Source organism: Argopecten irradians, chromosome 11 (assembly GCF_041381155.1).
Source record: "Argopecten irradians isolate NY chromosome 11, Ai_NY, whole genome shotgun sequence".
Lineage (NCBI taxonomy): Eukaryota > Metazoa > Mollusca > Bivalvia > Pectinida > Pectinidae > Argopecten > Argopecten irradians.
Genome location: NC_091144.1, coordinates 32,526,090 through 32,550,841, shown reverse-complemented (window position 1 = coordinate 32,550,841; position 24,752 = coordinate 32,526,090). Strand labels below are relative to the sequence as shown.

The following is a 24,752-nucleotide window of genomic DNA, read 5'->3' as shown; positions in this document are numbered from 1 at the left end:
ATTGTGCAAAGTAAGCATTAAATAGATTTGCATAAGAAATCAAATAAAAAAACCAACTATTCATATATTTAGTCCGCATTAAATTAGAGGTAAGTAAAATTTAGGCATCAAAAAGGGGAGGGGTGCTTACATGGATGGGGTTGCTGATTGGATCGATTACAGTAATAATTTTATAAATGTATCATAATTAATCATCCCCCTGACAATGTGTTATTGGGTGTTACAGGTTCAGTTCCTGGAGCAGGCAGAAGTTATATCGTCACAGAAAATCAATGAACTGGAACAACGTAACCAAAGTCTGCAACAGCGGCTGGATCTTAAGGAAGAGCTCGAGTCCGACCTCCTGCTAGTCGAGACTCTCAAAGAGAGGCTACAGGAAACCCAGTCTGAAAATGATGAACTAAGCATTAAACTGTCCGAAATGGAAGAAAGTGAGGAAACATTAAAAATCAATTGGATGAAAGTGGCTGAAAATGATGCAAACAGAATTCAAAGTCTTGAAGAAAAAGTGAAAGTTCTTGAAAATTCCACGCGGGAGTTGAAATCAAGGTTACGTGAACAGCAGGATCGGTCTCCAATGCCAACGAGTTCTGAAGGACCGTCGTTAGCAATGGAGTTAACCCAGAGTGAGACTAGTGAAATAACGTCGATGGATCAAACTGATTCGTCGCTACTCTTTAGAATTTCCTCCCTAGAGGAGGAGCTACAGACAATGAAAGAATCCAAAAATGCCAAAATTGAAACTTTACAAGAAAAAATTTGTCAGCTAAAAGAAAACGAAATCAAACTCAGTGAAACACTTGGTGAGATGGAGATTGAGGAAAGAGAGCTTCGTTCTCGTCTCAAAATGTACGAAAATCGTGGAAGTGCAAAATCAGAAGAGGTGTATGTAGATAAAATTAAAGAGTTAAGTCGCTCACAGCATAATCTTCTGGATCGTCTTGATTCAATGGAGGATCACGAGGAAAGTTTGAAAATACGCATGCAGGAAACGGAAAGTTCTTTACAACGAAAAATTGACCAATACGAAAGAGAAATCGCACAATATATGGAACAAGAGGAAGAAATGTTGTGCCGTGTTCAGGAATTTGAAAAACATGATGATGAACTCATGGAGAAATGTAAGCAATATGAGTCACAGAAATCAGAACTTGAAGCTGAAATTGAGACTCTGAACAACCAGATGGATTCTTATTGTGAACATGAACGCGAACTTATCAAAGCTGGGGAAACTCTAAATCAGGAAAACGAAAAACTAAGTCAGGATGTTAAAGAGTACGAAATTAAAACAGAAAAATTTGAACAACAGATCGCTCAGATGAAACTTGAAAAAGATGCATTAAATGCAAAGGTCAAGGACATTTCTTCCGAACTGAAGCAGGTCAAAGTTCAATGTAGTGAGCTTACACAGAAACAGGAGTGGTACAGTAAAGAACTTGGCCAGGTTCGTACAGAAAATGATGAACTGACAGAAAAGTTGGAGACCGTAGGAGCTGAACTCGATCAAGTCAGATCCGAAAACGATGATTTGAATGAGCGGCTCATTGAACTGGATTCTTCTGAACAAGAGTGCTTAGAAAAAATTAGGAATATTGAAATAAAAAATGCCAATATTAAACATTTAGAAAAGAAAGTTGATGTTTTAGAGGAGGCAGAGTATAGGCTGATGGATCGTGTGTCTGAACTAGAGGAAATCGAACGAAGTTTAAGATCCAGATTAGAAGTTGTGAAAACGGAACAAAGTACAGAGACAACTGAGAGTTACTTCCCCTTATCAGATAGTTCTGGGAATGAGGATGTTGTAACTAAGATTGATTCTAAGCCTGTTGTGGAAACGAAAGAGCAAACAACAGATACGTTTGACCTTGGGGATGCCTCACAAGGGGGCAAGGTCACAGGGCTCTTCCAAAGGTTACAGGAACTTGAAAGTGAAAATCAGAGTCTGTCAGAAAAACTTGTTTCTCTAACAGCAACAGACGCACAAGTGAAACAGTTGTCTGAGAAAGTCAGGCTCTTGGAAAATTCCGAGGATAGGTTGATGGATCGTGTGATGGAACTGGAAGAAATTGAAGACAGAATGAAATGCCAACTTGCCAAAGCCGGAAAAATTTCCGGAAGTAGTGTAGAAAAATCTGATACAGAAATTATTGAGGAAGCCTCAAATAAAATTCAGACCGGTAAAAATTCACCTTCTAGAGCAGATGAAGCTAGTCCAGATCGCGACGAATTTGTGGATGCTCTAGAGGAACCTGATACTAGTTTAATGAAACGTCAACTTGAAAAAGCGAAAAAGTCATCCGAGGCTATTCCTGATTTTGATGCTGATATGGATTCCATTGAGGATGCAGACGACAGCTTAAGAGAAAAGATCAACAAAATGTATATGGAGAAAGAAAACCTTGCAGGACAGATGAGCAAAATGGAAAAACTAGTGGCTTCCTCCAAAGAAAAACTTGCTGCTGTTGAAAAAGAAATGGCAGAAGAAAAGAAAAAATTAACTGTCTCAGAAAAATGCCTCAAGGAGGAGAAACAAAAACTGTCCTCAAGTGAAAAACTGCTTTCAGAGAGCAGACGTGAACTGGATGGGTGTCAGAAATGTCTCGCTGAACAAACTAATAAATTATCCTCTTTAAAATCATCTGAACAAAAACTGTTAAGAACTGCAGAAATAGAACAAATCAGGTCTAGGGAACTAGAAAAGGAACTTTTGTCTACGCAAGAAAAACTCAAAGACGTTCAAATAGAATCTGATCTTAAAATTTCGCAGTATACAGAACAAGTTAATCAGATGGTTGACCAGGAGAAACGCTTAAAACAGGAAGTCAATGATTTGTTAAAAGGAAAAGAAATTCTCTCGAAACAAATTGATGAACTTCAACAACAGTCTCACTCTCAGGATCAAGTGATATCTAGTCAAAACTCTATGCAACTTAAAAATCAAAATTTATCAAATTCTGCCAATCATGCGTCTGATTCTAGTCATGTGACCACATACAGTTCTCAGGTTGACAATGTGGGCTTAAAAGCCAAAGACAACGAAACTGATTCAAAAGTGCTAATTTTAGTTCACAAATGTCAAGAACTAGAATCAAAATATCAAGAAAAATGTGATTTAGAAAGAAAACATGTTGAAAAAATTCAGGAGTTAGAACGTTTGTGTGATAGTGTGGATTCTCGTAGTTCGAAACGTAGTGTTCACGGTATCAACGAATTGTCTCCCCATGACAGTGGATTTATGACTGATAACGAGGCTGGAGGTCACGACCTTGTAGGTCAGAGTTCACAAGACCAAATAAATGCATTCCATGATGTTGTCAAGGCTACCGTCCAAGATTTGGAAACCGCCTTGTCGGATAATGTTGATCGAACATTCCCTGCAATTTCTAGTCCAATGGTAAGTACTCAATCACATTACTGTACAACCAAACATTTTTGTGAGTCAATTTTTCGTAATTTTACACTTAAAACATTTTTTAATGGTTTTAAATTTTAGCAATCTGGATTTCAGGGTATAAATGATTTAAACTTTTCTCAATAATTCATCGAATAAATTTTGGCAATCATTATTATTATAGTCATGTCTTGCAAAAATATTTATACAAATATATCTCATATTTTAGGTAATGTTGCAGGGTTGTTAACTTAAAGATAAATAACAAAAAGACTTTTGTATATACGTAGTATAATTCCATCATTTCACACTGTCTTGTCTAAATTCAAATTGTTCTTGATTTTGAGAGATTTACTGATGTATTTTCTGTTCTGGTGCCCACAGTCCAAAGGTTCCAGTCCATTCCATACAACGCTCGCAAGACTGTCTCGGTGCAAATCATGCTTGTTGGAGCGGCTTGTCAACTACAACAAGATCAGGTAAGCTTATATAGCATAGCTAGTATACAACATTAGAATTTTTGTGGTGTTGGTGTAGAGATGAAAGAGTTGTCTCCCTTCCCTGCATAATGTATAGAGATTTTTTGTAGCTTCCTCTATTTGATATACAGTTATTAAAATAGCTTGGGAAATTTATTTAGCTTAAAGTAAAACACTGTCGCTTATGATCAATTATTCCATCCTATCAAATAATACATTTGATGGACTTTGGAAATATTTTCAAAGTTTTTATGATAAATACACAAAATCTGAAAATATAAAAATCTGAAAATTATGTATCGGAGAAAGTATTAAATATACATTGTTTTAGACATTGAAGGGTTCGCTCTTTTTAGATTTTTTTCTTATGCTCATACATAGCTTTATGACTCATAATTCTCAATAAAAAAAAAAAAAATATATATATATATATATATACAATAAATTTGACATAAGACATATTTTTGAAAACACAGATATCTTGGCCTTGCCAGATACAAGCTTCTATTAGACCCAATATTCTTCTGCATTAGGTCACAAGCAAACTTAAACTAATATTCTGTGACGGCTGGTACATATTTGTTTGAAATTAGCCTAGCAAAGTAAAACATGCAATAGATGATTTTTGAAAAATAGATATTTGTTTTGAGTTCATCCTAGATTCCTCTCTGTGTAGCTTTGGTTAGCAACAGATGTGAAGGGTAGAAACAAATCAATAATTCAAAACTATAACATTAGCCCCTTCTGTCCAGACTCGCTATATCACCCTATATTGGTATACTAGGCAACCGGGCTGGATCAATATCCCTATAGTAGATCAATACACCCATCTGTATCTTTTACACCTGTGTAGTATTTATAGGTAACCTTGTCAACGCATCTCCCAATTGTACTCTCCTGAATTACCTCCCTTTGTTGCGATGGTCACTTTCTCTGTATCAGAGCCTATCAGGCATGGTAATCTATTTACTCAAGGACTTGGTGACTTTGTCATTGTAGTGTTTGGTAATATTATATCGAGTAATCCATGGTCAGATGGTTCATTGTGTAGTGGTTGCTAACACAATTCAACAAAGCTAATTAATAAAGTAATGGTTCACATAACCTGCTGATTCCTCATTTTGATTGTGTATAAATTCTTGGTCACCTTTCCATGGCCTACCATACAAGTTCCTTAGATTTCCTGGTTTCTGCCAAGAGCATATGCCCCCTCCAAAAAAGTTATTTATTCAAAATGTTCACCTTTATTGCCCAAAGTTTATTACCAATTTCCTATATTTGTCTGTAAATGTATGTCATGAGGACACATTTAAATTGATCAAATTCTTGGGCATGAAAAGTTTATTACCGGTGTCATGTATATAAAAGGTATCTCCTGAATGAAAAATTATCCAGATACTCTAAATACCCCTAGCAAAACACAGCCTTTTTGCATAAAAATTACTACCCCAGCATCGCTACTAAATACTGAAAATTTTCATTTCACAATTGATTAATCATCTAAAATGGTTGAATTTTTTATCAACAGCACTATGTGGGAGTATGCATATAAAAAAGCAAATGAATGAAACCATTTACAATCATTTACCATACATAATCTGACGATTAAGAGCTATTTATACATATAACAACCCTAAGTCTAGCTGGTATAGGTCCTATGTAATGTTTATTGACTCTTAATGCTATTGTTTACCCTTCGTATATCCACAACAATAGGGTTTTCAGCATAACAATAAACTTGTGTCATTTTACATACAAACATTTAAATGTCTGTTGAGGCATGTAATGATCCGTGACAGATTTACACGCTGAGGTGTGTTCAATGAACCATGGTGGAGCACACGTGTGTATGTTTGGGATTTACTGTTAGGTATTGACAGGTTTTGGCTTGTTGTCCTCCCGAGACCCACCCACCCAGGTAAACAAATCTCCAGGTAAATCGTTACAGGTATGTGTGCCCTGTCACCTGTATACATTATCTCGGAGATATTTCAGAGATATCGGTGAATTTTCGGGATTTATGGTCTTGCCCTGTGCTACTAATCATATTATTGGATTTACGGAGGATCTTCCATGTGTTATGGAGTAGGGTATTACTCTACCATGTGGTTGTGTTTTGTAGTGTAGAATTTGGTCGTCTGGTCGTGTTCATTTCTCTTCTCTATATTGGTAAGTAGGAATGTGATCTACTTTCATTTACCATGTGCAAGTGTGTGATATTTTGATGTTCATTACGATAAAGGCTCCGATATCTTTAATTGAATCGTTGACAAGCTTGTATCTTACTGTAGATTTAGGTAAAATCAAACTGACAAGGAACACTGATTCCCAGGTGATTGTACATAATGACCAAAGAATGTTATATATGTCATGGTGTCTGTATACACTTTCTTTGGTGCTCATGTATGTAAAATAAAGATGGTAGGCTTATGTTTCACTCATTGTCAGTATAATTTGACCAGATAAATATCCAAATTTTATATACAATTTTTTTTCTCGGTATGTTTATATGCACTATAAAATTGACACCATTTCTGTCTTATACTAGCTAATTACCAAGAAGATCAACACGAATATCTATACTGTAGGCTAATATTCAAGTTAACTCCAACACACATGCTTTTATCACCATACAAGACTGTCCTCACTGCTGAAATGTTTGGCTTGATTTAATTGTTGCCGGCATCATCTAACACTCAAGGTCGTTTTAGGACATGCTAATGAAGGTTTGATGGTAAAAGTTAGAGTACTTGGAGGAAAAACCACCAATCGATGGGTATAGTTGCCTACAACTGCTCAATATGTGGGCTTTGACACATGCAACTCTGATGGGATGCTATAATAAATATAGAAAGCAAGACAATATGTTCTTAAATACCTGTTGACACTTATCATGTATATAATTATTATCTTTAATAGTTGAAAATGTCTCTGTCTAAATGGTGATGTTGTAATATCAGTATTTTTAGGTCAAGCCCTGGGTTTGTTTTCAAGTGGCAGTAATGATTTATTGATATGATAGTTTACTATTCTTGCACCTTAAATAATATGGGTCATAAAAATGTTTGTGGTCGTGAAAATGGATCTGACTCTATCTTTACCAATCCTGACCTGTTTTTCTGCTTTAAATTGTAATGGATATCTGAATTGCTTTTATTGAAATTTCTAGTATGTGTGCTAACAAGTTTGGTATTTAAATGTTTGAGTATCAGTTATTGTATCAAGATGGCATTCTTTAAAACATGAAGACCAGACCATTACCCAAATTCATATTAATAGTCATGAACTGTATCTAATGAAGAAATATGTTAGTGTAAACAATTCATGATTACTAAAAGACTTCACTGCATTGTATTGTAGTTCATGAATTCACGAACATGTACCATGAGCATTCATAAAAGTTCATATAATCATGAACAACATGTATTTTAGGTTAACTCTCAAAGTTCATATCATCATGAACTGTAGGTACTAACATATGAATTGAGAAGAAGATGCAATTTTGAAATTGACATTGGCATCCCAATAGAGTTTTAACACATGTACAACCTGATAGCAATTCCAATATTTACATCCTGATTAGAACTTAAATATCCCAATAACATCTTTGGTTAGCAGTCTGTGACGCTAATTTTTCTACTGCTTGTCATTTTGACAAGTAAACCCCAAAATTTTACTAGTACGATTATATGATAAGTCACTAGTCCAAATTAAATATACAGCCGTTTTGCTTCAGCACTTCAAATTCAGTCATGATCAGTTTACAATTTTTTACCCAAATTGCAGTCTAGATGCTTTAGTTAACACAAATTCTCAAGATGATGCATCCGGACTGAAATAATCGCATAAAGAATGCACTCAAAATGTGTTGAAAAATGCAATTTACCACCGCTCTTGTAAATGTAGTATTTAACAATATTAATTGAATGGGGAGCCACTAGTCCAATCGGACTAGGTCATTCCAATTGGTTCTAGTCCTGCTGTAAAATTACTAGTCATGGGCATCGCACTAGTGCTTAAAGTTGCAGACTTGGTTAGAACCTTATAGCTAGCTGCCCTAGTAAATGGTTCCACCCGGTGCCCATTGACGGTTACACACCTGAAAATTAATTAGATACAGGTAAGATATTAGGTTAGGGCCACATTGCATCATTTATGCATGACTTTTGGGGTCAAAGCTCACTACAGCAACCTGGTACACTTAAGCTAGCTGCAGCCTCAGCAACTGTTAAGAAATACCAATGAACATCTGTTTGTGCCATAATCACAGACTTACATATCTCACCTGTATACTGTTTGGTGTTATTCTCACCTGTGAAACCTAAAATGGAGCGATATTCTGATTGGATGTGTTGGAAGTCCTGTCCTAAATCTGTTTGTGAGTAGAGAGGTCAGGTCACCAGTGTATATATGTTATAATTACCTGGTTTGTGGGATAGATCGATTGACTTGGATGCATCCAGGTAAATAATGCACACAATTTCAGTCTGGTGGAACATTGTAGAATGGAGATATATGACTCCGACAGGAGGTGTTGGGGGAGGGTTGAAATATTGCCAAATGTAAAGTTAGAAACTTAAGACTGCTCCAAATATTAAAAAATACCATATACTGAGTCTGTTTGTTTCGATTTTCTGTGCTTTGAATTTCGTTTCGAATTGGTACTTCATTTTAAGAATAACAAAGCAATGGTTCTGGACAGAGCATTTTGTTTATGGTCAAAATGTTGCGAGCTTGTCAATAAATGCAATTTATATTGAATATCCATATTACTATAGCCATGGTGAATGCTATGTAGCTGTTATATTAACTAGTTCTGTCATAAGAGCATGCTGTCAGACTTTATTTCTCTTATGTGATATTGCAAATTATTTATATGTAATAAAAGATCTGGGGAGATTTTTCTTTGAGTGTTTCAAGTCAAATATATTTACCATAGGTTTACCTACACATGTATATTTCTTAGCTGGGCTACAAAAGAGACTGGAATTCTATTTTGATAAGGGGATATTGTGGGTTTGGAGTTGTTCCTTAGCCGCAATGATAGTGAAGTATTTGTCCATTGTGTAATAGGATTATAGAAGATTACAGTACACACTAAGATATATATATAGGTATTCCTTTAAAAGCTTCATATTGATCTTTCCTTATAGTAAGTTTTATCTGACCATTGTAGCAATGAATATAGATGTTGTGTATGAGAAAGAAATTGCATCAACGATAAATTTGTTTTGTGAAAAATATCAAAGATGAAATATTTTTATCTCTTTAATAGTTAAGGGATAATAACATCACCTTGTTGTACACCTCTGTGATTTACAAGAATTCCCGCCAAAAAAAAATTCTCAGACCTATGAGTCAAGGTAAAATATATCTTATTATAATGTACTGTACATTGGTAAGTATGACTCTGGTATGCAACATGCTAACATCCTAATTGGTTTGAAGTTATCACCTGACAAAAATTATTGAAAGTATCATCTAGTGTACCTATTTAATACTTGACCTTGATCTAATGGTAAGGTGTAATGTAGGCATAATACAACAAACGTTCATCAAAAATCTAATTTGGAGAGTAACAGAACTGAAAATGACAGGAGGTCATGAAAAGCTTAGTTATACCCCGGTAACGGAGTTAAGGGAGGGTATATTGGAATTGCATTTTCTGTCTGTCTGTCTGTCTGTACAGACACAACATTGCCCAGCAAATTCCTCCTAAACTTTTTGACAGATTTCGATAAAATTTGGTACACCAAACCCTGACATAAAGTGGAGTTGAGAAAACTATATAGGGTTCTGCAATGTCCCCTATTAATGAAGTTATTACTAAATTTGTGCAGCGGCAGGTATTGGTTGTCCACTCTGGCGACAGTTCTAGTTGATTCAGCCTTCATTTAGAACAAAACTAAGTCAGAAATCTAGACCTGGTTGAAAGATTTGTGGATTACTGAAGTCAGAATTAGAATTACTGAGTCATATAATCCCTAGCCTTAAAGGGTAGATGGATTAGGCAATCAGGTCATGTGTGTGTAATATATATACTGTTATAATGGATTATGATATAGTCAACTTACACACTAGGATATACGACTTCTGGTCAGATTTCTACATATTGACCAGCAAGCAGGATCAACTTAAAGTAAATCAAGTTTGAATGTTTTAGTGTTTGATATTCCAGGATAGAAAATGGAAAAATGGAATACTTTCCAGAAAGTGGTATCTCTGTCTCACATGAGTTTGAGATGATGAAAATCTAGGTATTCTGTGAGAGTCAACTAAATGGATAGAAGCAATAGTCTTGCATAAACGTTATCATGCAGGTATCACAAGGAACTTAAATTATTCACATTTCAATGTAGTATCTTAACTTTCACTGGGCTTTGTTCAGTCACAGATTTAGAGGATTTTAAAGTTTATAGTGGTAGTTTAATTTAATGCTGTCTTTGAAGTGCATATTTTTGTACAGCCCTAATTTTTGTGAAAGGGTACTTTCAGTATTGAACCACCGAACTGCACTAATTTGTATCCACACTTATTTTATTTTGTAATTTTGTTTCAATAATTGATAAAGCAAATTTATTGCATTATAAAATCATTTTCAGTGCCCCTTTTCAACTTCTGGATCTGCCCATTTATTTTGGACTTTAGTTAAAATGCAGAAAGTTGAGAAAATAGTTAAAGCTGTAACTTTTGAAAAAAACCATTTGCTACTGGATTAATAATGAGGTAAAAATGGTATAAAGCTAGTATATTAATAATTCAAATTAAATGGTCAAAATAAATTCAAAGTAAGATCAAAATCATTTCTATGGAATATATATTCAGCCACTATAGGGCCTTCTTTAGTCTGAAATAACACTAACACAATGTGGTCGTCTACATGTTTGTTTACATCTATTGTGCGCAGGTATGAAATGTCTCAGCCCGTGTGATGTATACGTGTGATGTATACGGCGGGTTATTTCGACCCAACATGCTATGTGCACTAAATCAACCCCAGTGTTTAAACAAAAGTTATAAACACAAGATATGATATAAAACTGGATTAAAACTTCTAGTTGATGTCTATTTATACAAGTTTCCTTTTTCCACAGATCGTCACTCCGCACTGGTGACACAGGATCTGATGCCGACCTCAATCAACAGATAAATGTTCTCCAATCGTCCGAGAAACGACTTCAACAACGAATCCATCATCTAGAGCAGTCAAAGGCTGACCTTGAGCTCAAGGTCAGGAATGCAACCTCAGAAAGAGGCTTTGGTGCTCAGGATCGTAATCATGTGACCTCATCTTCAGATGGGAGCAGGCAGGATCTGCTGGATCGGATTACAGCGTTGGAACAGAGCGAGAAACATCTGAAGGAAAAGTTACAGGTTGTTACTGGTGTTCCCATGACAACAGTCACCATGTTGGACCAACCGGAGGATATCCTGAGAAAACGAATTGGAGAGCTGGAGAGATTGGAGAAACACCTTAAGCAACAGGTACTGTGTTACTGAGTGCTTTAAATTCGTTGACCGGGTAACATAATTGAAGTGTTTCATATTTTACATAACAGTACTGTAATTCAAAATATTTCACTGGTGTTTTGGATTCGTGGATTTCAGAAAAATTATGGATATACTGTAAAAATGGAAATTTACGTGATGTTAAAATTTTTGCTTATAACACGGAAATCTTTAACTGTGGAAAAAATTTCAAAGTTTAAATCTGATGCTTGAAGTTCGAAGAAGTGTATATATTCGGAAAATAAAAATATTTCAAAATCTTAACACTTACAAATCGCGAAATTACACGCGTATATATACAGGCTTACAGTAGCAAAAATACCCTCCCCCCCCCCCAAAAAAAAAAAATGTTCCTTCTAGACAGGAGAAAGGATAAAAATAAAGTAATACAATTAGAGGGCTTATTTTATCATCAAAACTTTAGTAGCTGTGGCTATTTACACATTTAAATAAAAAGTACCGTTTGCATTACAGAAGAATTATGAATAATATCCTCTTTCTGAATTCTTCAAAAAAGTCCAGTTACTTAATCAGAAAATTTTACAAAATCATCTCAAATTTGTTTTCATAGAATACAATTTATTGTGACCTTGAGTTTCTGTACATGACCTTGAATTTCTGTATGTAGCCTTGACATTATGTATATGACCTTTACATTCTTCAAAAATGTTAAGTTACACTATCAAAAAACAACACAAAATTATCTCAAATGTGTTTGCATAGAATACAATTCATTGTGACCTTGAATTTCTGTACATGACCTTGACATTCTGCAGGTGTTGGACATGGAACAGGACCGTGAGGAACTCCATGAGATTGCCAGGAAAGATAAAAACCTCATCCACGACCAAAATGTCAAACTGCGTGAGCTAACTCTTTCGGAGAAAAATTTAAAGGAACAGGTAAATCAGTTTGAAGCCTCGGAACGAAGCTTATACAATAAAGTCGAGGAACTGGAGGACCAAATCTCTCGTCTTGAAGACAGGATCTCCGAACTGAAAGTTATGGAAATGCGACTCAAGGAATTGGTTCGGAAATATAAGCTGGATGAGGAAGTTTGGCTGAGTAAGTCGGAAAACCTTGAAACCTCCATGACAGAGTTGAGTGTTTCCGAGGCAAAAATGAAAAAACAGGTGCAAAGTTTGGAAACAGAACGGAATGCACTTGCAGAAAAAACGGAATATTTACACTTAAGGTTGAAGGAGTTGGAAAATGCAGAAGCTAATTTAATACAGCGGACAAAGGACCAAGAAAATAAGGAAATCATGCTTAATGAAAAGTTATCTGAGCTTCAAACACATGGGTCTAGCACCGACCAACAAAACTCGGAATTACAAATGGTAAACGTTGATCTGACGCAAAACTTTAATCACGTCGTTCAGGAAAACGGTGCACTCACACATCACATTGTTCAGTTACAGAACCAGGTTCAAATGTTAGAACAACAAGCTATCGCCCTCAAGGACACTGAACTTCGGCTTCAACAGGAAGCCGAAAGTCTCGAGAAAAGTGAAAAGGAACTTCAGAAGAAGGTCAAGGACCTTCAGCTGAAGGAGGTCGATACGCAGGGTAAGCTCCGTCAGGCAGAAGAAGAGGAGACAATCCTGAAGGATAAACTCAGCAAGCTCCAACGTAGTGAGAATAAGTTAAAGTATAGGATACAGGAACTGGAGAACTCAGGCACACAGGTTAGAGAACTTTTTAAAAAAAATGGAAATCATTTCATGTATTAGAATGTATTCTTTGAAGATGTATATATACCATCAAAACTCATGAAATATTCATTAATGAACAAGAAATTTTCATTTTATTTACAATTCTCAAGGTGTATCTGTTGATGAACTCTGCATTCATAATCAAAGAACTGTTTTCTTTTGATTCAAAAAGAATTGAATTGTTGAGAATTAATTTGATTATATTGCCCCTGAAGACACATTTGGGCTCTTCTGCTTCTAATACTAGACCAGTCCATTATAAAATTTGAGGGGTGAATGAGTTATTGTATTGAGTTTAAAAAAGGTTCATTGATTACATTGCACAGAACTGTAACAGTACATTGTACTTAAAATCAACGTTTTAAAATTACTAAACATTGTTGTTTCGACCAAATTACACCATTGCTGATTTATATTTCATTCTATCCCGTTGCCATAGTTACCACTGGACGCGCCAAGCTCCCTCAAGGTTCCCAGGAAGCTGGAGGACTGTCAACGCCGTTTGATTATCCTCCAGAACCAAAACGAGAAGCTCAAATCTCGTGTACTCGATTATCAAAACCTTTCGACGTCTAAATCGGCAGTGAAGCTCCCTCTAGTGGAGTATCAGGAGTTACAAACAAAGGTGGCTCTGCTGGAGCAGACGGAACTCCATCTCGACGAAATGGAGCAGACAAACGCCCAGCTGTTAGATACAGTCAAACGGATGCAAGAAGGGCAGGTAAGGACAAAGGGAGATAATTAAGCTTGAACAAGTTTCTATTTGTTACCTTTTTTGAATTATTTTTAAAGATATGCTTGTAATATTGTGCTTTATTCTTTTTCACTTTGTAGTTCCACCATTGAAAAAAAAAAAATTATTAGCACATTTTCGAAACCATGAGAAGAGGGCTAGTGCCTATTAGCCACCATGGCCCCTTGGGAAGGGAATAAATGTAAATTCATACCTGGGAAAATGATTACATCTCAAGAAATTGTTACTTTGAAGAAAGCTTCTGGAGGGGGGAGGGGGCGATATCACTACTTTACCAAAAAAAAAATTGTGGGGAGGGCGGTATACGAAAAGAGAAAAATAACTGTTGAAGTATTGTTCAGACATAAATGCATGTAAATTTAACTCTTTTTTCTGTTTCATATGTATATACATATAGAAACTGTATAATGACTTGTGTTGTTCATGTTTTTTTTTCTCAACAACTGTTTCACCTTTTGAAATTAGTATGTAGATGCTACCAGTAGTTAAATTTATAAAATAATTGAATTACACTAAGATATATTTTTAGATACTCACATAGACACATTTATCACTTTGACCTTGAGTTGACCTTCAAATGACCTTTTCTCACCTCCAGCTTGGCATGTTGATCACATTTTGTTTACTTTCATTTCTGACCAAACAGGACGTTAGTAGTCCTGAACTCGAGGCTATCCAAAGACGTTTGGCTCAGTCTACCAAGACAATTAAGGTAAGTCGCAGGGTTCAAGTTCGCACTAGTCCTCATAAGGTCAAGATCAGATAAAAGTAATTGCATTGCATTCATTTATATGCTATCAATATTTTAAAGAAGTTTAATTATTGTAGAAGTAAGATTCTTTTAAAATTGGTTCATTAAAACATGACCCGTTTAAATTATTTCACTGACATAGCCCTTTGTGTATTTCCCCAATTGTAATGTAACCTTTCAAAGCCATTCTCCAACATGACCCCTTGCAGTGAATGCCCTTACCCAAACACAGCCCCTAAAGTTCATCCAAAATTTCAACACAATTTGCCCCGAGTTAAAAGATGACTTAAATGGTTATAATGGTGTTCTTTTTCTATATCTCATCAGTGGTCTTAAGACAGATTTGACTGTTTATTGTATTGTCAACATCGTTGTCGACAGGCGATGCGACAGAATGTGCATCTATCTCTGGTCCCAAATGATCAATTTCAATTTGACCTGTGTATAAAGGCCACTTGGCTATAAAGAACATTTTCCCTCTGTCCCTTGGTTGGTCTCTATAGACAGGTTTGACTGTGTATGTATTGTCAATATTGTCATGACAGGCAATGCGACAGAATATGCACAGTGTGCAGTGGAAGGACTTGGGGCCAGTCGTACATAATGGTGAGTTGATTATTCTTATTATGATTGTCTGTAATCCAAGTTACCACCTTCATTTTGATTTTTGCACCGAAATCAAATACGATCCTGGAAAATGTTTTTTCTTTACAAGGACACTTGTAATGTAGATATCTATCAAAATCTCTTATCTGTGACGTCTGTATTTAACATGCATCCAAATCATATATATGATCCATGAAATGCCACACATGGACACAAAAGACAATTGAAGTGTATGGAGCCAGATGTGGACACATTTGTAGATCAATAAGGGGCTGTAGGTAATATATCTATAAAGAACATTACGTACCAGGCACAGCAGCTGGTCACCACCTCTTGTTGTGCTGTAGGTATCCACTGTGTCGTCTGCTTATTTCTTTCCTTTGAATTGAGTTTATGAGGAGAAATTTTAATGAAAATATATTTGGGTAAAATGATCTTAAGTTTTTATATGAATGTGCTACCTTCATTTCTATGTCATTATTCTTTTAAATCTAAAAGGTTTTTTGTCTTCCATGTAATTTTAATGGGTTGTCTGTGGAAGATTGATGTTAATGAATTGACTTTGTCATGGTATACCAGTTAGCTACAGGCTCGTCTATTTAACAGTTCTATGATAGAATCTAGGATATTTAATGAAATTAATTTTTGTCATACCTCAGTATCCTTTTGTTCATTTTAACAGGCATCTCAGCTGACCAGGCACAAGTCTCACACATGGAGGCTCCTGGTCGCCTAGCAGAGAGAGGAGCTAAGGGTCAAGGTCAAATGACCAGGTCCGCCAAGGCCGGACACCCTACGCAATCGCCGGTCCAGAGTGACCGTTATGATGTCATGAATTATGATGACATGTCAGACGCTAGCACCGTTGACGAGGGCAGCGTCCATAAGGTAAGCATCGTGTTGTTTAATTGTTGTCTCAATCTTGACTGTTTGCTTGAAAGATTTGTTTTAATTAACCCATAATTAACCAGCATTAAATGTTCTTTTTTTGTTCAATCAAATTTTAGTTTCTTAGAAACTGTTTTAGATTTAACAAGCACTGTGATTTAGCTTTTCATATTGATTAACATTTTCTTTTTTTTAAAGAAAGAAATATTGATTTCTGTTAACTTTACTTGATAACCTAATTATTGTGATGAAATGAGACTTGCTTTTTAACCAATGTAGATACCAGCAGGGTAGTTTGACAGATTGTTTCACTCGTGTGTTTGCTTATCGATCACAAATTCTAGAAAGTTGCCGTCACAGGAATGTTATTGTATCGTAACATTATAACAACAATTGACAAAATGTTACACGTTCGTATGTAGATTTCACTGCGTGTTAAACTGTGTTGTATGATCATTTTCACTGCTGCTAATGTAAGGTTGAGAAAACCAGTGTTCACATTCGCCTGACTAAGGACGGCAGGTTTGTGGTGCTGGGACCACACGAGGTATGACTTTAAGCACCTCCTAGTACAGGAGAGCTCGGATAAGGGGAACAACAAGTGCTTGCCTGCTTTTGTGTTAGCAGCTTAGAATCGTTCTGTTGCTTTCCTGCCATACCGAACCAAAACCTGGGTTTTTGTCCTCAATGTGCCATCCATCGTTGTAATGTGTATGTTAAAGTTTATTTTTGAATGTGAAATATCTTATTTTAATCACAGATATATAGTACCTTTGTTTTTGCAAGATTAATAATATAACATTTTCAGTTTAGCATGGATTCATGATCACATTCAGATTCTGGTGTCGTTCATAAGTGTCTAAAGATAATTAATACTTCAGTGTTTCAATAATTCTATGCTTTACAAAATCTAGCCTAACAAATAAACTCATTTACCCCTGAAGACACATTTAGACTCTTCTTAATCAAAGCCTAGACCAGTCCATTATGAAATTTCAGGGGTGAATGAGTTTAACATATGGCGTTGTTGCTGCATGCTGAGCAATGTACGTTTAAATATGTCTTAATATGCTTAGCCATGTGAGGTGACAATGAAGGTCTTAACTTGTCTGTTAGGTTACAGCAAGATATGTACATAAATATGTCTTAGCACCGTTTACAAGTGTAGTGGGACTAGACTGAGTTGATTATCCAGTGACCAGGTAACTCAATCGTTAGAGCATCTGGCTAGTGTTCGGAGGTCTCGAGTTCGAGCACCATGTAGTCTGGCTGCTACATTTTCTCCTCTCCTGCTACAAACTCCAATGTTTTCTAGGGCAAGGAGTTTGAGAATGGAGGGAGGTGTGGAGCGGAATTGGACTAGACCGATCATACAAGTAGCTCAATCGGTAGAGTACTGGCTAGGGTTCGAATCTATGTCTGACCGCTACATTTTCTCCTCTCCTGTCACACATACATAAGGTTACATACCGTGCGTTCCATTTGCGGATTCGTACCAGTTGCACTAAAGTGATACAGTACCGCCAAATGGAACGTGTTTGGATTTTTCCATGATGGCGGCACCGATATGAAAGATATGCTTCGAATATAAAAGCTAAGTATTTTCGGTGTTAACAATGAAATGAATATAAAAATAATACTAAATAGTTTCGGCACATCTTGAAATAAACAATCCATGTAATTTTATTGGATATAAAAACGCTCTGCCTTGTTTTCAACAAAGAAGACACTCCGGTGATAAATGAAGAATCTGGGTCCGCCATCTTGGATCCAAGTGGTACGCTTCTGAAAACGAACCAACGATACCGGTTCGGTTCTGCTGGTACGGCGCGTTCCATTTGAGATACAGCAGATTCGTATCGATACAACTGGTACGAATCTGCAAATGGAAGGCACGGATAGTTATAGTGTCATAACTGTCCAAGGTTACAGAGCATGCCGTGGTATTGTGTGTTAACAATGTGGTATGTCAAAGCTATAGTTTGTATGGTTGCTGGTGTATAGGATATAATACTTTGTGTAGAAGTTTTAAGGAATTGTCTGTTCCACAAACCAGAACTAGTGGTTACTATAAAGTATTATTTATACAAGTTACAAAGGAATATACCGCATAATTATGTTTGTTTCATATATGGATTTGCTGGAACTTTATAGGGTCCATCCGGTCTATAAAGACCACCCAAGAGACAAAGAAATATTGTCCTTATAGCTAGGTGGTCTGTATACACAGGTTGAATTGTGTATAAAATGACCATTTGGGATCCTGAAAAAGTGGTCTTATTAAGCAGGTGGTCTTTATAAAGAGGTAGCAGCTATAAGGCTGGATTGACTGTATGCTGGTTACAGAAAAATACTGCATATGTATATTTAATAAACAGAACTAGATTAGTACCTGTACACCATATTCAACCCAATAAGGGTCCATGTCCCTATAAGCGCCTCTTCCACTTTTGAGGCCTCAATTTCAATTTCCCAGGCATAAATAAAGACCCAAACTATCAAAACTAAATAGGTTTGCAATAAATTTGTCTTATTAAGCACCTTTTCATTTTCTTCAATTTTCTAAACGCCCTGAGCGCTTGTTGGGTTGAATATGGTATGTTCAAAAGGAATATGTATGTTCAAAAGGAATATTGCATATGTCTTCAAAGTATCTTACAGTGATACAGGTTACATGGAGATTAGCAACAAAACGTAGCCATAGATTTTTACGAAAATGGTATAGATAAATTGACATAAAACTAGTTGTTATAGATTTAGGGAGCTTCTGGTAAATAGGTGATGGTCACAATTATAGCTATACACAGGATGTTTTTGTCTGTGATATTTGTGTACATGCATACGTTGCTTCAACTGCAGCTGTTTACATGTTTATGAAATTGGCATCTTGTATCATCAAACACAGCCATTCCCTTTACCAAAGTTGTCATAAAATTTTCTCATAAATGATATTATACTGTATTTGCATATTGCAGAGTTATCTGCCCTTGTGGTGAGGTATTGATTATGACGTCATGTGTTTCAAGCGTAACATCATACTTTTGGGAGAAAACAACGTAAATTGTGCTCACAAAATAATGACGTAACACTGGATACCTACCCGCAAGGGAGCTAACTCTGTAATATGCAAAGACGGAATATATTGATCAGAAGTAGCTCATCACCAATGTAAATCTGTATTCTGCACTATTTTTGAAGTCATTGTTATTTTCACATCCTATAGACTTATTGACCAATCGCTAGGCAGTATTTACAAGTAACCACACCCCATGATTGCACATGTACCAAATCATGTTTGTAGCATAAACACCATGCAAATAATAAATTTCAAAATCACAACTCTACACTATCTATATGATAAGTGGTTAAAAATTACTTTTTATTCAGTACAAAGGATTGGAGTTTTATAGAAATATTACTAGAAATATTGATGTCATTTTTACACAATACATCATATTTGATAATTTCATAATGAACACATTTTCATGGAGACCTTCGGTTCAGTCATAGCAATAAGTTTCTTTACCTTTGGAACCAATATGAAGATACCCTAGACCCTTTCAACAGCCAGGTTTGAAAGTACATTGTATTAGGATTAACAAAAAAACAAAAATCTTTTTATCTTTTGCAGAATAATATAGTATTTTATATCGGTTATCTCCCCTGATGTAGCGTTTTGAGAGTTTTGATTCAGGTACTTGTAATGTATCTCAGATTTCCTAATGGTTTTTTGTCTGGTCTTTATACTAAATATGGGTCTTTTGTTTTTGTTGTCAGGCTGCGCGGGGACATAAAAATGTACCCAATGCACAATTAATATCGGATGATCGACAGCGGATGATTGATGATCTGGTCAGCCATCTTGATTCTGCTGAGAATCCATTAGAAGAGGCACATTGGAAACAGGTTGAATCCCTGTCACCCAGGGCAGCAGGGATCAACCGTCGAGACAAACGTTGGGTCAACGTTGGCAAGGCCACAAGTCTCAACCAATCGAGTGCCAAATCAGGGTCCCGCTTAAACCCAGACGAGGAGCTAGTGTTAGGATTAACCCTCCCGTCTGAAAGTGAAAGTCAAGCTAAATATAGCACACAGAATGACACCGATTCCACTATGGCAAGCCCTTTGATGAAAAGGAGAAAATTTCGCCCCACAGAAAGTGTCGACTCCGAAGCCCCGCCACCACTGCCACAAAGCCAGCCACCATCGTTAAACTCCACATTCAATACTGCCGATAATTTCGCTAACGCTGGATTTCCTGGACTGGAACAGGAATTTCCGGATGAGATAATGTACGAGCAGGATTACCATTTGGTATCTGCTCCGACCCCTCACTCCATGATGAGCGTGCCTGATAGTGGACACGGTACCGTGTCAACATTCAGGAGTCAGGCACTGCAAGACAGAATCTCGGAGATTAGTCATGCTTTACAGGTAATTACAGGTGTTAATTACAGGGTTAAATTACAGGTGGTAATTACAGGTAATAATGACAGGTTTTAATTACATATATATTTATTACAAGACTTTTACTAAAGGTGCTAGCAAGTTCTATACCTTAAAAGAAAAAAAGGAAAGAAATCAACAAATTTCATAATTTTGATGTAATATTTGTTGAAATTGAGGAAAAAGAAAAAGGGATTGTACTTGTGTTTCTTTAAATTCTTTACATAGACATCAAGGTCAGTTTTCTCTTTTTACTGGGCTAGTCACTTTAGTTGACATTGAGATTTTAATTGAGATTTTAATTGACAATCAAGATTTTAATTGACCTTTTGATATAAAATTTAATATAATTGTCATTGATTATGATATCATTAGCTCATTAACTTATTCAACTCCCAACAGAAGAAGCCGGGAGTGAACAGTGAGGTCACAGATGATGAAGGTGTCATGATCTGGAAAATCAAGGTGACTATATTTAACTTGGGAGTATAATTTGTGATTAACTGATTTTCTAAAAGGTGCTACATTGCTGCTGAATAGTAATTTTTATTGAATTAAAACAAGTTTGACAAATTAATATTTTTCTTTTGTAACAAAAGTTACTTATTTTACACCATTACCTGATTATTGTAATGTTTGAGCTTCTAATTTAACTTTTTAGATCCAAATATTTAAAATCATTAACTGAATTGATGGCACTATGCCCTATATGGAATTATAGGTACTGATTTTGCAGACAAGAAACAAAAAACAAAATATAAAATAGACATATATTTTAAACATCAATTATTGTTGAATGATATAGATATTGTTTATGCCCTTGGGTGATGGAGTATATTTAATAAAGAAATATTAAAAAGAAAAACAAATTGATCAGCAAAATACAATTATTCTAAAACCCTGTTTATATTTCAGACCTCAGAAGCTCTTCGTCAAATGGAGAATTATGACAAGGAGAACAGATATCTCAAAGAAGAGGTGGGTAATGATTCAAATATATTGTCTACCCAAGGTTTTCTACAATAACAGTATACAATCAGATTCCATCCAATTCATTTAAATAGTTTTACTTTAGAGAACCCCAAAGTTCATGTCTCAAAAAGAGAGCCTTCTTGAACCCTTACCCCAAACACTCTAAGTAACATTTCACCTTTCATTGCTGATTGTCTCCCCTTGTTCTGCATTATCACCCTTCCCTGAATTGCCATTTACGTTTGCATTAAAAACTAGACCCTATTACTCACATGTATAGATAAAGCATAATAATGGCCATTGCGAAAAACAGACTCCTGACATTTATCTGTTGTTACTATGGTTAGTACCCCCTGATATTTCCATTGTTGCTATGGTTACTGTATCCCATCATACCTTTGATATAGCTCCCTCCAGCTGTAAGACGTAAAGCCAAGGTAAGTCGGCCATCTTGAAAGTTGTCTTCACCATAAAAAAAAAATCTTTTTATGCACTACATGTTGTGAAATTTCTTTCTGATCTCTTTGAAATAAGACTTTCTTTGAGATTGGAATTTCCTAGTTTTTGATGTGGAATGTAATTACAATGATGTTATATTGTTCCACGAAGGAAAATGTTTTGCATACATTCACATTATTTGTCTTTTCATTCCATCTTTTATTCAGTCATTCCAAATTTGAGAAATTTTCTATTAGTTTAAAATGTCACCATTGCATGCTGGGATAGCTCACTATTCAATCAGCTTGACTTATGAATGTCAAGGTCACCTGTCTAGGTCAAGGGCAAGGTCACATACGTTGTTCAACTTTTGTGTTACAGTTTAAGATTAGGTTTGTTGTGACCTAGATATTTTATTGTAAGAGAAAAATATAGAAGATGCAGATATCATAGAAGTGTCATAGATAATATATATGTGCCTCTCTGTAGTTTATTGAATCATTAATTTCCTTTTTTATGTCTCACAGATATCTACTGCAGATTCTGATTGTTGGGTTTTATCTCATGAAGTATATGTCAAATATACACTTGCTACATTTTACCAAACAAAATTCTCAGTAAACTGCTCGTCTTTCTAATGTTGTTGTAAAAAGTTCTGTAGATATTAAGAAATATTAAAAAAAAATTCAAGCACAATTTCTAAGAATTTTAATATAAATCTTTTATCTCTACAACTATGAAAGTATCTGATTTTGAACGAAATCCAAACAGTTGTTAGATGCCATTCCATATAGGGCATAATGCCTGGACTTTTTAGGATGTATAATTATATTAAAAGTTTTAAATACTTCTATTCTAAAGTAAAATAAGAATGATGCTCACACTGTTCAATGATGGTAATTCTGTATTTGCATATTATAGAATTATCTGCCCTTACGGGTGATATTGATTGTGACGTCATGTGTTTGCGAGCGTAGCGTAACACATTTCAGAGAAAATGACATGAATTGTGCTTACAAAATCATGACGTAACAATTGATACCTACCGGCAATGGGGCTAACTCTGCAATATGCAAAGACAGAATAATGTTAAGTAAGTAACTACTGTTACTGAAGAAAAACATAAATCCATCTGCTCCTGTTTTTATTAAAAGATTATAATTACCATTGGCAGTATCTTTAATAAACTCAATTGAATATGAAAAATACTTATAATGCATGTATACACACACCTTTTATGTGTATGGGAAAGGCTGTCCTGTAATATATAGCCTTCAATGTTGATAGAAATAAATGTGTAGATGTTACAAGTTCTAAATGGTATACCTTCTGCTTTTAGATAGCAAAGTTGGAGAAAGATTTGGAAAACAAATCTCGATACATTCTCATCTTGGAGCGATTCCTGGACACGCTGTCTGAAACCCTCAAACTAAAGGTAAGACAATAGATTTGTTTAGTTATAAGTATATATCATGTCTGGATAGATAAAGAAAAAAATATAGAAACAAATTTGGACTTGCCTTTCATAAAATAATTCTTCAAAGTAAGCCATCAATCAATATACAAAAGACATCAGTTGGGAATAATAATATTTCCAGTCTGCATTAATTCAAAGTAAGTGAAATTGAAGCCTAAAAGAAGGGGGAGGGAGCTTATAGGGATGTGGGCGTTTATTGGGTCGAATACAGTATGCACAGTAAATTTATATTACCATTAATTTGTTTATAGTGTCTTCCTCATTTTATCACACATTGTATACAGTTATACCGGTAAACTATAAAAAAAAGTATGAATTCATGTCCCGTTTTACGAACTCCTATAAAATTCCAAATCTTACTTCAATTTCTAACAGGATACTAGAAACAGTAAGGAAGTCATCCAGATCGTAGAGGCCGAACTAATCAAGGTCCGTGAGGAGCTTGCTGATGTTGGTCACAAGAAGCTTGATTTGTCGCAAGATGTTGTTGCTCTTAATATGGAGCTCAACAAACGGCAACGAGAACTTGTCGCTAAGGTAAGAATTGTCACAAAAATGAAGTTTACACACCGCTGGGTGGTGATTTTTCTCCAGGAACTCTGACTTTCCTCTACCAGCAAACCTGGCAGATCCTTTAACTACCATGGTTGTTTATGGGAAGTTTAAACAAATAAAACCAAATTGACTAGTAATTTAAAAAAAACAACCAAGAGATCACATTGCAGAACAGTGTTTTATTGATTGATTTTGAATAGATGATGTGATGTCATTGTTTTGTTTCAAGAATATGAAATCATTCTTTGCTTTAATTTGGACTGTTAAAGTTTGATATAAATTTGTATAGATTATAGAAAAAAAATTTTTATGAAAATTTGTGTTTGACAGAGAAATGAAGCTGATAGCTTGATGCGCGAGTTACGACAATGGCAGGAGGAATGCCGTACGATCGAGGACATGCGAACTAACGCACTTGACTCCCTCCAATGTCTTCAACAGGAAGCAGAGGAGATCAAGGAACTGGAGAAATCTCTAAAACATGCCAAAGATGAAAACAACAAGCTTCTAAAACAGGTAAAGACTTTTACCAAAGCCCAGGGAGTTTTGTTCTCACATATAGATCTGTAATATCTTTACTTTGTGTTACTTGAAGACGTTTCTTAATCTTGTTGGTCCTAACATAACTTTACACTAATCATTAAAATTACTGGGTTACCACAAATCTATTCAAATGCTTGGATAACTCAATACTATTTATGGTTCTTGACAACTTCTAGATACTGTACATCATCTTTCTTTCGCATGCAATTTACTTTCGCGAATTTCAAG

General features: G+C 35.5%; 1 protein-coding gene across 1 annotated transcript in view; it reads left to right on the top strand.

The window, feature by feature from the left end:
• The window catches only part of LOC138335342 (golgin subfamily B member 1-like), a 102,046-nt gene that overhangs the window by 67,328 nt on the left and 9,966 nt on the right, over positions 1-24,752 (top strand). The window contains exons 15-29 of the mRNA XM_069284380.1: positions 227-3,394; positions 3,776-3,870; positions 10,965-11,355; positions 12,156-13,067; positions 13,534-13,815; positions 14,495-14,560; positions 15,145-15,205; positions 15,888-16,093; positions 16,572-16,640; positions 19,871-20,527; positions 20,942-21,004; positions 21,455-21,517; positions 23,289-23,384; positions 23,802-23,963; positions 24,312-24,497. Of these exons, the coding sequence (XP_069140481.1) occupies positions 227-3,394; positions 3,776-3,870; positions 10,965-11,355; positions 12,156-13,067; positions 13,534-13,815; positions 14,495-14,560; positions 15,145-15,205; positions 15,888-16,093; positions 16,572-16,640; positions 19,871-20,527; positions 20,942-21,004; positions 21,455-21,517; positions 23,289-23,384; positions 23,802-23,963; positions 24,312-24,497 (6,477 nt within the window). The remainder of the gene's footprint in view (positions 1-226; positions 3,395-3,775; positions 3,871-10,964; positions 11,356-12,155; positions 13,068-13,533; positions 13,816-14,494; positions 14,561-15,144; positions 15,206-15,887; positions 16,094-16,571; positions 16,641-19,870; positions 20,528-20,941; positions 21,005-21,454; positions 21,518-23,288; positions 23,385-23,801; positions 23,964-24,311; positions 24,498-24,752) is intronic.